The 12,759-nt window shown below is 37.0% G+C and overlaps 1 protein-coding gene across 1 annotated transcript in view; it reads right to left on the bottom strand.

Moving 5' to 3' along the window:
• TYR (tyrosinase) overlaps positions 1-9,707 on the bottom strand; it is a 125,110-nt gene extending 115,403 nt beyond the window's left edge. Inside the window, exon 1 of the mRNA XM_033205968.1 lies at positions 8,392-9,707. Coding sequence (XP_033061859.1) covers positions 8,392-9,210 — 819 coding nt within the window. The 5' untranslated portion in view covers positions 9,211-9,707. The remainder of the gene's footprint in view (positions 1-8,391) is intronic.
• Between the last annotated feature and the right edge of the window lie 3,052 nt (positions 9,708-12,759).

Genomic DNA, 12,759 nt, shown 5'->3' with positions numbered 1-12,759 from the left:
TTAAAGCCCTACCTCCAAATACAGTCACACTGGGAATTAGAGATTCAACACACATGTTTTTGGGAGATGCAATTCAGTCCATAATGCTGGGTGAGAGGCCCATATGTAATCACCTGTGCACCATGCTAAGGCACAGCCAGTCTCAGTAGAGAAGGCCTCTGTTTTACCCTGAACCAACAAATCATGGGACCAACACCCAACTTCACACCTCTTCTTGCTTGGACCAAGGAACCCACCAGGGTTGGAGAGTGACGTGCAATGTTGACCTCTTTCCTCCCACCAGTGGCCTTGGACAGAGGGTGAGGAAGCAGAAACTAGACGGGCCTGGTGGATGGGTTAGTGGTAGCTGAGACTCATCCCAGGAAAACAAAGAACAAAAGGTCTGCAGGACACATATGAACCAAGCATATGCTCCATTGTCCCTATAACTTCACTTATAAAGCACAAACTCAAAGATAAGATTAATAAGAATTTCAACATCAAGACTACAGATCATTAAACCTCAAATGTGGGGTCTGCTTCTGAGCATGGAGCATCATGTGATGGCACTGTTTTTATATTGTCAATTCTACCTCCAAAACATCTCAAGTCAGGCAACCATTCTCCATGTGCTCACATCCTGTGTGATCCTGCTGCTAAAGTCAGATGGTCTACTCTTCTCTGACACTGCTTGTGCTTCTCCATTCCATGACTCTGACTGTGGCTAAGCATGCCCACTTTTTGCCGTGCATCTAATATCCTACTCATTCTTTAAGGCCAAGGCAAATAATTAGTAAAAAACAAGCATTGTTGACTCTGACTTAAAAAGTAATTCAAAAGCTACTGACTCTGAATGTAAAAAAAAAATTCAGGAATCCTTCACCAAATTATTTTTCTTATAGTTTCGTTTATATGTAGGCAGAAGAATAAACTATGATAAAAATGTATGACTACATAAGCCGAAAATAGCTCTTAAGAAAAACATAAATTTTAGTTTTTCTTAGTGGTACATAAATTAATGCATCACTTAAATTCATTGATACCTTACATTTAATAAAATAGAGTAATTAGGTAGTGAGAGAGAAATTCAAAGCAAAAGATGAAATTCAGGAGAGTCCACCCTGCCATCATTGACTGTCCACAACAGGTGCATGCTTCTGTGGGAGGCTTGGGACCACTAGGGAGATAACATTGTTCTTTACCCAACTTATACTTATTCATTTTCGTCTCTAATATACAATGATTATTACATCCCTTATAAAAATGCATCCTTCATGAAGACACATTTATTTTTACATTGTTGTTTATTTCATTACCCTCAGAATCTAGTTCAGTTTCCAGCACTCTGTAGATGTGCAATAAGTATTTGTTGGATGAATGAACAGAGTCAATGAATGAGCCAAAGAATCTCCTACAAAAAGTATGTGTTGACTGCTCATTTTTCTCAGTCATGTTGTTGGTACTACCTCTACCATAGAATATATTTCTAGAACTTATTTTTGTAAACATATGTTGAGTCCCTACTCTGTCCTAGGCCATAAGGGAGCTATCACTGTGTACACTAAAAATTGAAATTCTCACAACTACCCTGTGGATTTTTATGATTTTATCTCTATTTTCATGATGAGGATACTAAGCCAGACTGTGAAAGACTACAAAAGGCTAATGGGGTATAAAGTCCCATGTTATGATTTATAATTTTGTGAACAGTAGGTGAGGCACATAGAATAGTAATTTAAAGGTAAAATGTCTTACTGGTCAACTGTTTGCATCACATTTGAAAATAAGACTATTTTATTGGTCCCCTATCCCACGGAATTTGCTATATATAAGCATGTATAAACAAATTTAGTCATCTCAAATAGAATTGAATGGGCAGTCCCCCACCATAGATGGCTGCTACTGTGTTAGATAAGAAATGCTCAGAGAAGTTACTTTTAATTTTTGGTCACTAAGGTCTAACTGATGAATTATGCATTGTGTGGTGGAGAAAAAATTGGGCTCCATAATGCAGGTAGACGTGACTTCAGTTCTGGCTAATTTTCTTACTAGTCATGGGGCAATGAATATGTTGTTTAAACTTGCTAAATCTCAATTTTTTAAAAATGTACTATGACATGATATATGAAAAGAAACTATTCAACAAATAATTTCTGGCTCAACTAATGCCAGTTTCTAGTTTTCCTTATACTTCACAACATTCCTAAATCCTTTCATCTGTATGTAATTGAGAACTAGAACTGTTGAGTGACTTGTCTTAGGAATATATGATGTTTGGAGTCAAAACCAAAGTACTAAAACACAAGCTTCCTGATTACAAAGCAATACCCACTACGTTTATTATGATGTGTTAATAGTTTAGGAATGTTTGAATAAAACCTAACTTTTACATTGAATGTAATATGTTGGATGCTTTTATAATTTTGATTAACTAGACACTACAAGTATATAGACTAAATCATTTTTATTCCTCTTTGAGTAATCTCAGGATATTTTCAAAAGATTCTGCCGCCTTAAAGACTCCTACAGCTGACTCAGTTAAATTAGAGAGGCTTGAATGAAACTATTTTTGCTGAAATGCCAACTGCCAAGTGACTAAGTGTTCAGATGACTGGAGGTATTACTAACGAGGAGGAAATCTACCCTGTTTCCAGAAATAATTTGAAAAACTCCAAACCTTAATCTTTACACTGCATACAGGAGAGGAGGCAGGCTAGGAGAAATTGTTAAAATTGTGCTTATGATCATGAAGATTCTAGTCAGAAAGACCTGGTTTCCAATACTGACCCCATTAGTTACATGGCCTGGGGCAAGTTACTTAAGCTCTCTGAGTATTAAGTTTTTTCATTTGTAAATGGGAATTATACCTTTCCATCAATGATCAAATAATCTAACATATGTAAAGCACTTAGCAGAGTGCCAGGTGTGAAGTGTTTGATAATGACAACTATTACAATTATTTTTGAAAACAAGACCATTGGGCAGGTCACCAAATTGTTTTTAACTTTGGATGTATCACACTGTTTGAATATTCATTATTATAATATCTAACTTTGATATATCATTTAAAAATATATTAATTATTTCCACACATGAAACTCAATATGTCAGATCCTAACAAGCCATATAAACACATTTTATTAAATCCCTTCACAGTAATGCTTTAACCTATATTCTAATTTTAGGGACAAAAATCATCTCCGAATAATTAAGTAACTTGCTTAGGGTCTTGTAGCTAAGTAAGTATGGAAATTCACTCAAATTCATGCTGATGTGACTGAAAAGACTATACTCTTTGTACTACATTGTTCTGTTTTCCATTCCATTTAATCCTCCTATTAACACACACACAAAATAAGTATAGATGGTAATTCTACCTCATTTTTTTTCTCTTGGGGAAAAAACAAAGGTCAAAGATTTTACATAACTGGTCCAATGTCATCTACCAAATGGCAGGGGTAGAATTTAAACCTGGATGTTCTGATGATGACTGTGTTCTTTTTCTATTTCAACACAAGTGATTTATAACATATATAACATATGCTGGGAGAGGAGATCAAGTGTTCCAAGTCAAAGCAAAAAAGGGGAGATAGAAGAAAGAGATATATTAATGAGGAAGGTAACCTAAATACTGTTTTCTTAAATTTAAAGAAATAACATAAACTGCCAGCTATTAAAAGCTTTTAGGAGCAAAGATTTTGTTATAGCATTAGACGTTTATCTGGGGAAAAAAATGTAAACCATATGACATTCCACAAAATGTTTTTCATAAAGGAAAAAGAGAAGCTGTTATTTCACTGAGCTGTTGTCATGGTTACCTAAAACCCATGACTCTCTGCTGAAATGTGACTTTTTTTCTTCCAACTGTTTGCTTCCATGTGATGTAGTTTTCGCCTGATGAGTGAATTCCCTGGTCACAATTCGCTCATGTCTATCAGCTAGGAAATGTTTTCCGTCTTTGTTTCAGTTCATCATGACACCTATTCCTGATACCCCTTATATTTTTATGGCTAGCTTATCTGTTGGTTGCATAACATTAGATCTAATTATGTTGAGCACGGGTAGTTTGTACTTAAATGTTAAGCAACCCTCCACCTCCAAATATAATGAACTATTGTAATTGATGACAAACATGGCCTCTACTTTAAAAGCTTTTTTTTTTTTTTTTTTTTTTTGAGACGGAGTCTCGCTCTGTCGCCCAGGCTGGAGTGCAGTGGCCGGATCTCGGCTCACTGCAAGCTCCGCCTCCTGGGTTCACGCCATTCTCCTGCCTCAGCCTCCCGAGCAGCTGGGACTACAGGCGCCCGCCACCTCGCCCGGCTAGTTTTTTGTATTTTTTAGTAGAGACGGGGTTTCACCGTGTTAGCCAGGATGGTCTCGATCTCCTGACCTCGTGATCCGCCTGTCTCGGCCTCCCAAAGTGCTGGGATTACAGGCTTGAGCCACCGCGCCCGGCCCTCCTTTAAAAGCTTTAGTCATTAAACAAATAAATGAGCAAACAAACAACAGACATGAATTAGGAACACAATATTTCCAAATAAATTAATTACCTGATTTTAACATATTTAATAGAAAACTCTGACCAATAAATATTAATTTCATTTAAATCACACTCAGCTATGATGCAACTTGCTTCACCTTCTTTCCTGTATTCTTTCTTTGCATGCACACACAGACATACATATGGAACAACCAGAGAGAACTACACAAAATATCTTATACCCAAGTGTGAGTAAGTGGCTACTGTTGACATTGTTGCATCCTAGGCATTGGGAATCCAGTGCTATAAAAAACTGCAGTGAATGGTCCTAGAAATCTACCCATGCAGAGTTTAATATTTGATCTATGTTAGCACTGGAGCTAACATTTCTTTGATGTTAAATTTTGTTAAATTCAGCATGTATTTATAAAGCCTGTTTTATATATATATATTATAGTCCTGTGCTCTGTGGATACAAAAATATTTAGAAATGATCTCTACCTTGGAGGAGCTGACAGACTGGTAGATACAGACAGACTTGGAAACCATTGCATGTAATGAAAAGTTACAAGTGCTAGGATATAAATCTGTATAAAGTACAATGACAGCACAAAGGGGAGAGAGTCGACTCTACTAGAGTAACAGAGGTGGATCAGTAAAAGTCTCAGAATATTTTCATTATGATATAAATTAAAAGGACTACATCACTGTGTCTGCCTATGTTGTCTGGGGCAGGAGACTTTTAAGGGAGTCGAAGTGTTTACATATCAAATTATACATCTAGAAATTAGTGAGTTACTTGAACTTTTCTGAACCTAAATGGATCCTTATAAATAAGAAATAATACTGTTGACTTAAAAAGCACTGCAGTCAGAGCCTCTTGGTTTCAGTCCTCAGATGTGTGACTTTGGACAATCATCCTACCATTTTAGACTTTTCTATAGTTTTTTAATAAAATGCAGACACTACTCTAGATACCATTGAAGATCTCTCAGCTCAGAGTTAATAAATGCTATCAAATCTCTAAAATCTCAATTTTGGGGTCAAGTAAAATGATGTCTGAAACCAATAAAAAAAGAGGGCTTTATGTGAAAGGTGAATCAGCATAGCTAATTTGGAAGGTCTTAATTAACTCAATCTGGAAAGTATTTGTCTCAGCTCACACAAGATAGTCTAGTTCTTAATTTAAGCATTCAATTTGGGCAAAGGCATTCAAATTAATGGTGTGTTTATTACAGAACCTGCATTTTTGTAAAGTGAAAGTAAAGAGATACCAAAACAATCTCCATATTCATTAACTCAATGATTCTCAGTGCTGGCTGCACATTAGAATCACAAAATGAGGGTTTTAAAATGCAAACACTTCCAAGTCCCGCATGATGGCTCAGGCCTGTAATCCCAACACTTTGGGAGTCTGAGGCGGCAGATCACTTGAGGTCAAGAGTTAAAGACCAGCCAGGCCAACAGGGTGAAACCCCATCTTCACTAAAAGTACACAAAATTAGCTCAGCCTGACAGTGGATCCCTGTAGTCCCAGCTACTAGGGAGACTGAGGCAGAAGAATCACTTGAACCTGGGAGGTGGAGGTTGCAGCGTGCGGGGATCGCGCCACTGCCAAAACAAAAACAAAAACAAAACAAACAAAACAAACACACCCGGACACTTTTACACTTTTACAACCTCACGGAAGACCACCTGAATCTGAATTTCTGGCAAGAAATTAGGTGCGTAAAAATCTTGCAACAGTTTTTATTTTTTATTTTTAATGGTTTTTTGGAAGCTTCCTAGGTGATTTTGACATTGAGAACTCTGAATTAAATCAATGTAAGCAATCAATCTTAACTTTTATAAGGACTTTGTAACCAGAGAGGCTGTGTGAAGGAGTGGAAACAGCCAATGCGAGTTGGGTTTGACTGTCACCTCTGCCACTAATAATCCCTTGACACTACTAAAACACAGTAGGTGAGCAGCAAATGTTCATTCATTTCACCTTTCTTAAACTGTGATTTCCTTGTTTCTCTTCAATCATCTTCCTTCCACTCTATTTTCTAATTTTATTTTTAAAACCTGTTTCTACACAGAAATTTAATCATGGAATAAGGTTGAAGCTGATAATTGTAACAATTTCAGTTCAGGGCTTACCCACTTGACACATTTTTTTTTTTTTTTTTTTCTAGAAAGCATTAAAATTGAACACATTCATGAAAAGAAAAAGGAAAAAGTTCCACTTGACAATAAGTAATTAGGAAAACAATACGCATATAGCCGTGGATATTATCTTGTATTACACATCTCATGTAATTAAAAATCAATGTGTATCTATTAAGCTTTCCTGTGGATGTTGCAGCTTATTTTAGTAATTTAGACAGTCCTCCAACCTTTCTGGGTCAAGTTAAACCACATAGTTAAACAAAGCATAATAACTGACTGAAAATCCCATGTCCAATCCTGGCAGTTTTTTTAAACAGGAACACAGGATATGAGAGCTAGATGAGAGTTTGCACATTATAGATTAAGGTAGGAGGTCTGAAAGCTTATTGAAATAGATTTTTTTCCAAGCACATTTTTCTAGCCTTTCCTGCACAAAACCCATTACATTTGGTAAATAGCTGACTAATAACACCAAAAATTATACAGTGGCCATTTTTAATATGAACTTCAATAGACTTAATTGGGTTGGGGTACAAACTTGGTTCGGTGGAGAATGCGATCTACATTTCAAAACTGCAGATTGTGAGAAATTGAGTGCAAGATTCTTCTCATCCCATTCACATATTGGGCTTAATTTCATAGAGCATTGCTAGTCAAAAGTACTGTATTCGAAATTTTTGGAAGACAGACAGAAGAGCATTCCTTTAACATATGGTTTTAAATGATAAATAATTAAACACGTATTTCTTTGGTTACCATTTGCCCCTAATTCAAAATGAAAAATTCAGAATAGATGAAATAGGAATTCAATTCCAAATAGTAATCCTTCATATTTTATCTAAAGTTTTCAAGGACTAAGAAAGAAAGCTAACTTCTAATGCAGCCTAAAGAAAAAGTGAGAAATGAACCAGATCCTTTAGCTAAAGATATCACAGCAGTTACATCCTTGGAAATAGGATACAGTGGTCATACAGCCAGACTATTAGAGAATAAATGATTTTTTTTTTTTTGCTTCTTATTAGCTGTATGATCTTATGCAAGTTACCTGATACCTTTATAACCTCTTAAATAGGGAAAGATTGATAAGAGCATGAAATGAACGAATGCACAAAAACACTTGCCACAGGGTTTACACATGCTAGATGTTCAATGAATATTAGCCATCTTCATTATTTACCTGTTTAAGCTTCGGGATCTTCATACTTTCAAAAATGAAGATCTAATCCAATACTTATTTCCCAAACATTCCTGATTAAAAGAATCAACATAGACACTTAGTAAATTGTGCCTTCTCAGGACTATCTCCTGAAGATTCTGACCAATGAGTCTGGGATAGAGCCAGGAATTTGCATTTTTAATTTGTACACTATATGAATCCTGTTGTGAGTAATTTATTTTTCAGAAACATTAGTGTATATCATTTTTTGAATCATCCAAATATGCATTCATTCATTCATTTATTCAATTCACAAAATACATAATGCGCTATTGCCATTTCTAAAGGCACCATACTGTGTTCTGGGAAATACAATAATGAATCAAGTACTCTGTTCATTGCAGTTTAGAAACCTAGTAGAAGTCATCAGACAAATGATTACAGAAATATCTAGTGTGCTATAAAGGAAAAATACAAGGTACACTGAGAGTTCTTAACAGGGCACCATTTCTATCCTTGGTCAGGGCTGCAGTGGGGTGTTCAGAAGAGAAGTTTATATCCTGCCTGAAGAAGTGATTGTTAAGGTTCCTCCCTGCTCTGACATCATACATCCAGCACATCTTACCTGCCAAGAGGAGAAGAATGATGCTGGGCTGAGTAGGTTAGGATTTGCGGGGTGCTGACCTCCCATGTACTCATCTGTGCAAATGTCACACTTTTCTGCATCCCGCCAGTCCCAATATGGAATGGTGAAGTTTTCATCTCCTGTCAGCTTCTGGATTTCTTGTTCCCACCGCAACAAGAAGAGTCTATGCCAAGGCAGAAAAGCTGGTGCTTCATGGGCAAAATCAATGTCTCTCCAGATTTCAGATCCCCCAAGCAGTGCATCCATTGACACATAATAATGGATCCAGACAAAGAGGTCATAAATGTTGATATCACTAAACATGGGTGTTGACCCGTTTTTCATTTGGCCATAGGTCCCTATGGGGATGACATAGTCTGAGCTGATGGTATGCTTTGCTAAAGTGAGGTAGGCAAAAAATTTGTCCTTCTCTGGGGCACTCAAATCAAAGATATTTCTTCTCACCAAGAGTCGTCTGTCTGTGCAGTTTGGTCCCCAAAAGCCAAACTTGCAGTTTCCACAGTCGAATCCCGTGAAGTTGCCAGAGCACTGGCAGGTCCTATTATAAAAGATGGAAGGCCACGACTCCCGGTCATCCACCCCTGTGAAGGGAAATTGAGGCCCAAGTGGTGCATTGGATAGAAGGATATTCTGACAGGAACCTCTGCCTGAAAGTTGGCCACAGGGACTCCCGTCCCCGCTCCATGGTGGGCAGCATTCCTTCTCCATCAGGTTCTTAGAGGAGACACAGGCTCGAGGGAAATGGCCAGCGGAGGTCTGGAAACTCCACAGCAGGCAGTACAAAACAGCCAGGATCATTCTTCCTCTAGTCCTCACAAGGTCTGCTGAAGCTGGCTAATTGGAGTCACAGACTTCTCTTTCCAGCTACTCCTACAGTGATTATCACATGTCTTGGCTGAGACCTATATAATACCACTCCCACCTCCAGTATCAAACACTTTTAGTCTTTATCTTAAGCTTTTATCCTCTGAAAAGCACATGACTGACTTTTCTTTGGAATTGGCTCATATCCCACCAGTGGATAGGTCTATGTTAAAGTGAAAAACTCTATTCACCATTAATAGTTTAATTATTATGGTTAGAATATTAACAATAAGATTAATAATAATAATGCCTGACCTAAGCAAACCCAGTTAATAGACTACAAAATTAATGATGATTTGAAGTTGCAAATGAGAGATAGTGTCAGGAATAGAACTTCTCTTATTAACAAAGTTTAGGAAGTATTAAAGATTATGGGTTTTAGGTGGTTATTTCTCAGAGACCGTAAACAGGCTACAATATTTGAAGAACTCTGTATGCAGAGAGAGATTATCTTCAGAGTCCAGGGATAATTCCTTATATGTTATTGAATTTCAGTTCGTTTATTTTATACAAAGTATTAGAAAAAAATCTTATACTTTTACCTGATAATCCTGATGCATTTTCTGACAACTCCTAAGGATAGCTCACTTTGATAGCTGGTTGATTTGCTTCATTGTGGGGATACCCCACAGCAAAGAGTGCACTCTCTCTCTCTGCTTCTCTCTCTCTGCTTCTCCCTCTCTCTGCATCTCTCTCTCTCTCCAATGCTGTAGACATGTTGTTTTTCCTATAAATTCTAGAAATTAGGAATTTATTTGAAAATGTTTTTGCAATGTGTTTTGGGCAAAGAAATTCTCAATTAGTGAGTGAATGAAAAAGGAGAAATATATTTCTTCGCAAATATTTTTTGGTCATCTCAATTATTTCAAAAGTTCCTTCTCTGTATAGTGAGCTAGGGAAACTAAAATTCATGGCTGAAAATATAATTTAACTATGTTAGTTTTCAAACAAGTAGTATAGACAATAAGTAAATCAAACCTTTAATGGAAGAGATGTATTTGTGGGCTGATACTAGAAAGAATTGCATAATTTTGGATAATAATATGCAAGTGTTATCAAGGCAGTGCCCTTGATTAATACCTCAAGGAGTAGGCATAAGTTGGACAGACAGTTCAGAATAGATACAACACCTGAGACAGGGGAAACGTGTAGAGGTGGGAACTGTGTTTCATCTGTCGAGTTGGAGCATTAAACTCAGATAGGCCTCCACACATCATAGAAAATTAAACCTGGGGCCAATACACGGAGGGGCTTAAAGACTTAGTGGTTTGAACTAAAGTGAGCCCTTTTGTGAGCTGAAGAGTGACAAAATGAGAGTAGTCAAATCAAAGTTGCCCCTCTGAAGCTTCCTTCTTTGTCCTCCTCCAAACTTAAAGCTGGGTGGTCCACTGAAATTAATGAAAAAGGAAAAGAAAGTGAAAGCTTTGAGGAGATCATTAGTGTTTGGATCCTTAGCTGAAGGATTCTAGGAAAAGCCGTCACTATTTTGATGATGCCAGAGTGTCAGACTGTTCTGTTTTTTTCTCTTTTTGCTGGAGTTTTTCTCATTATTTAAAGAAAAAAAAAGAAAAAAGTCACGGCTCCTCCAAACAACTTTTTTGAGACAGAGCAGGCTTTGCAGGTACATGGAGCAGTGTGTGGGTGAAGAGGAAGAGAAGTTTCCATGGAAATACTGCCTCTGGCTGGGATCAGGAAGTCATCACATGATCTCCACAAGGAGGCTTAATCTTTTCTCTCTTTCTTTCAGAGTCACAAAGAGATTAACACAAGACTTCTTGTCCCTGGGGAGCCTTGGTTCTGCATTACTTGGAACCACATGTGGCATTTCATAATTCTTTTCTATATACTCGCAGACAGAATTCAACGTCTCATGTTCAATTTAATTAAGAATTTTGCCTTACACTTGCCCCATTATCAGGCTTCCAGTGAAATAACTTAGAAAGTCTTCATCATGCTCTTTAAGGGCTTTTGTGTCTGCTGTCCTGTGTATTTTTCATAATCTTTAGAGCCTGCTTAGAGGAATTACTAAAATGTACTTTGTCCTATTAATTTCCTTTACAAGGTTGATGTTCTTAAATAGACCTCTTTATTTGTCCCCAGTATAGGCCACTGTCTCCTCTGGCCTACATGTGTTGTAGTCTTCAGTCTTATTGCCAATCTTGGGTTCCTAAATATTAAATCCCATTTAGAGTGCTTTCTTCCTGACTATAGATGTGCATTCTTTAGATATCTTCAGGTTGTAGGATTTGAAAGAGTTCTATCCTATTTTGGGAGATTATTGTATGACCTGACATGAAATTAGTGCAATGCTCTATAAAGTAGAATTAGGGGCCCAGTAAATACTCTTCAAGTATTTACTGAGCGCCAACTCTCAGCCATGGGGAGAGATGGGAATGCTATGGTAAGCACAACAAAAATCTCTATCACCATGAAGGATATTGTCTCTTAAAATACTATTTTAATTTTAGTAATTTGAAATAATATTTTAACTACATGTACTTTAAATAACTTTTTTTTCTGGATTAAATTACTTTTTAAGTTGCTATAAGAGAAAATTAGAAATTAGGGAACAGACAGAAGGACCTTTCTCGTCTCATGAGAGAAGGGATAGTCAGGGATAATTTTATGGGAAAAGTGACATTTCAAGTGACACTTGAGGGATCAGTAGAAGTCTGTTTGATGAAGGGGAGAAAAGTAGGAGTGTGAGCTTTCCAGGCAGAGAGAATAGCATGTTCAAAGTCTCCAAAGTGGAAGTAGGTTGGTATATTCAAGGGATTTAAGGACAGTTAAGGTGGCTGCAACCCCCAAAATGGTAGAGGTGTGATATAAGTATGAAGGTGCATGTATTGACCAGCTCATAGTCCATAAAGGCTTTGCAGCAAAATTTTGGATAATCATACATGAATTTAAAACTTGTCACTCAAGTTACTGAGGTGAGAACAGATGTGGGGTAGGGAGCTAAACTAAATGTAGAAATAACTGTTGGGAGGTTATTGATGTAAACCAGGCAAAAATGACATTGCTTAGACTAGAGTAATGATCTCTGAGATGGGCATAAGTTAATGAATTTGACAGATATGTAGGTGATAAATTCAAGAGCAATAAGAAGCAAAGGGAAAGATTTAGGGCTATATGCTAGGATTTTGGCTTGTGCCATTAACTAAAATAAGAAACAATAGAGGATAAATGTTTGTGGGAATTGAATATGGGCTCAATTTTAGATATGTTGAGTTTGAGGATGAACTAGCCACAATCACTGGTCCTCTTTTTCTGGTATTTGTATAGATTATTCATGCACTCACCAGTGTTAACCTGATCAATCTTCCTCTTTTTCCTCACTCAGATCACTGGTATTTGCTCTTTTATTTGGTAGTAGTTTGAATCCACTTTCTGTCTTTGTTTCTCAGCCCTCCTTTCAATTACAATAGTAGCTACCATTTATGAAATACAACTAATAGAATTATCTCAGTATCAATAGCTACC

Source organism: Trachypithecus francoisi, unplaced genomic scaffold (genome assembly GCF_009764315.1).
Source record: "Trachypithecus francoisi isolate TF-2019V2 unplaced genomic scaffold, Tfra_2.0 Lachesis_group8, whole genome shotgun sequence".
Classification (NCBI taxonomy): Eukaryota; Metazoa; Chordata; class Mammalia; order Primates; family Cercopithecidae; genus Trachypithecus; species Trachypithecus francoisi.
This window is presented reverse-complemented; position numbering and strand designations above follow the sequence as displayed.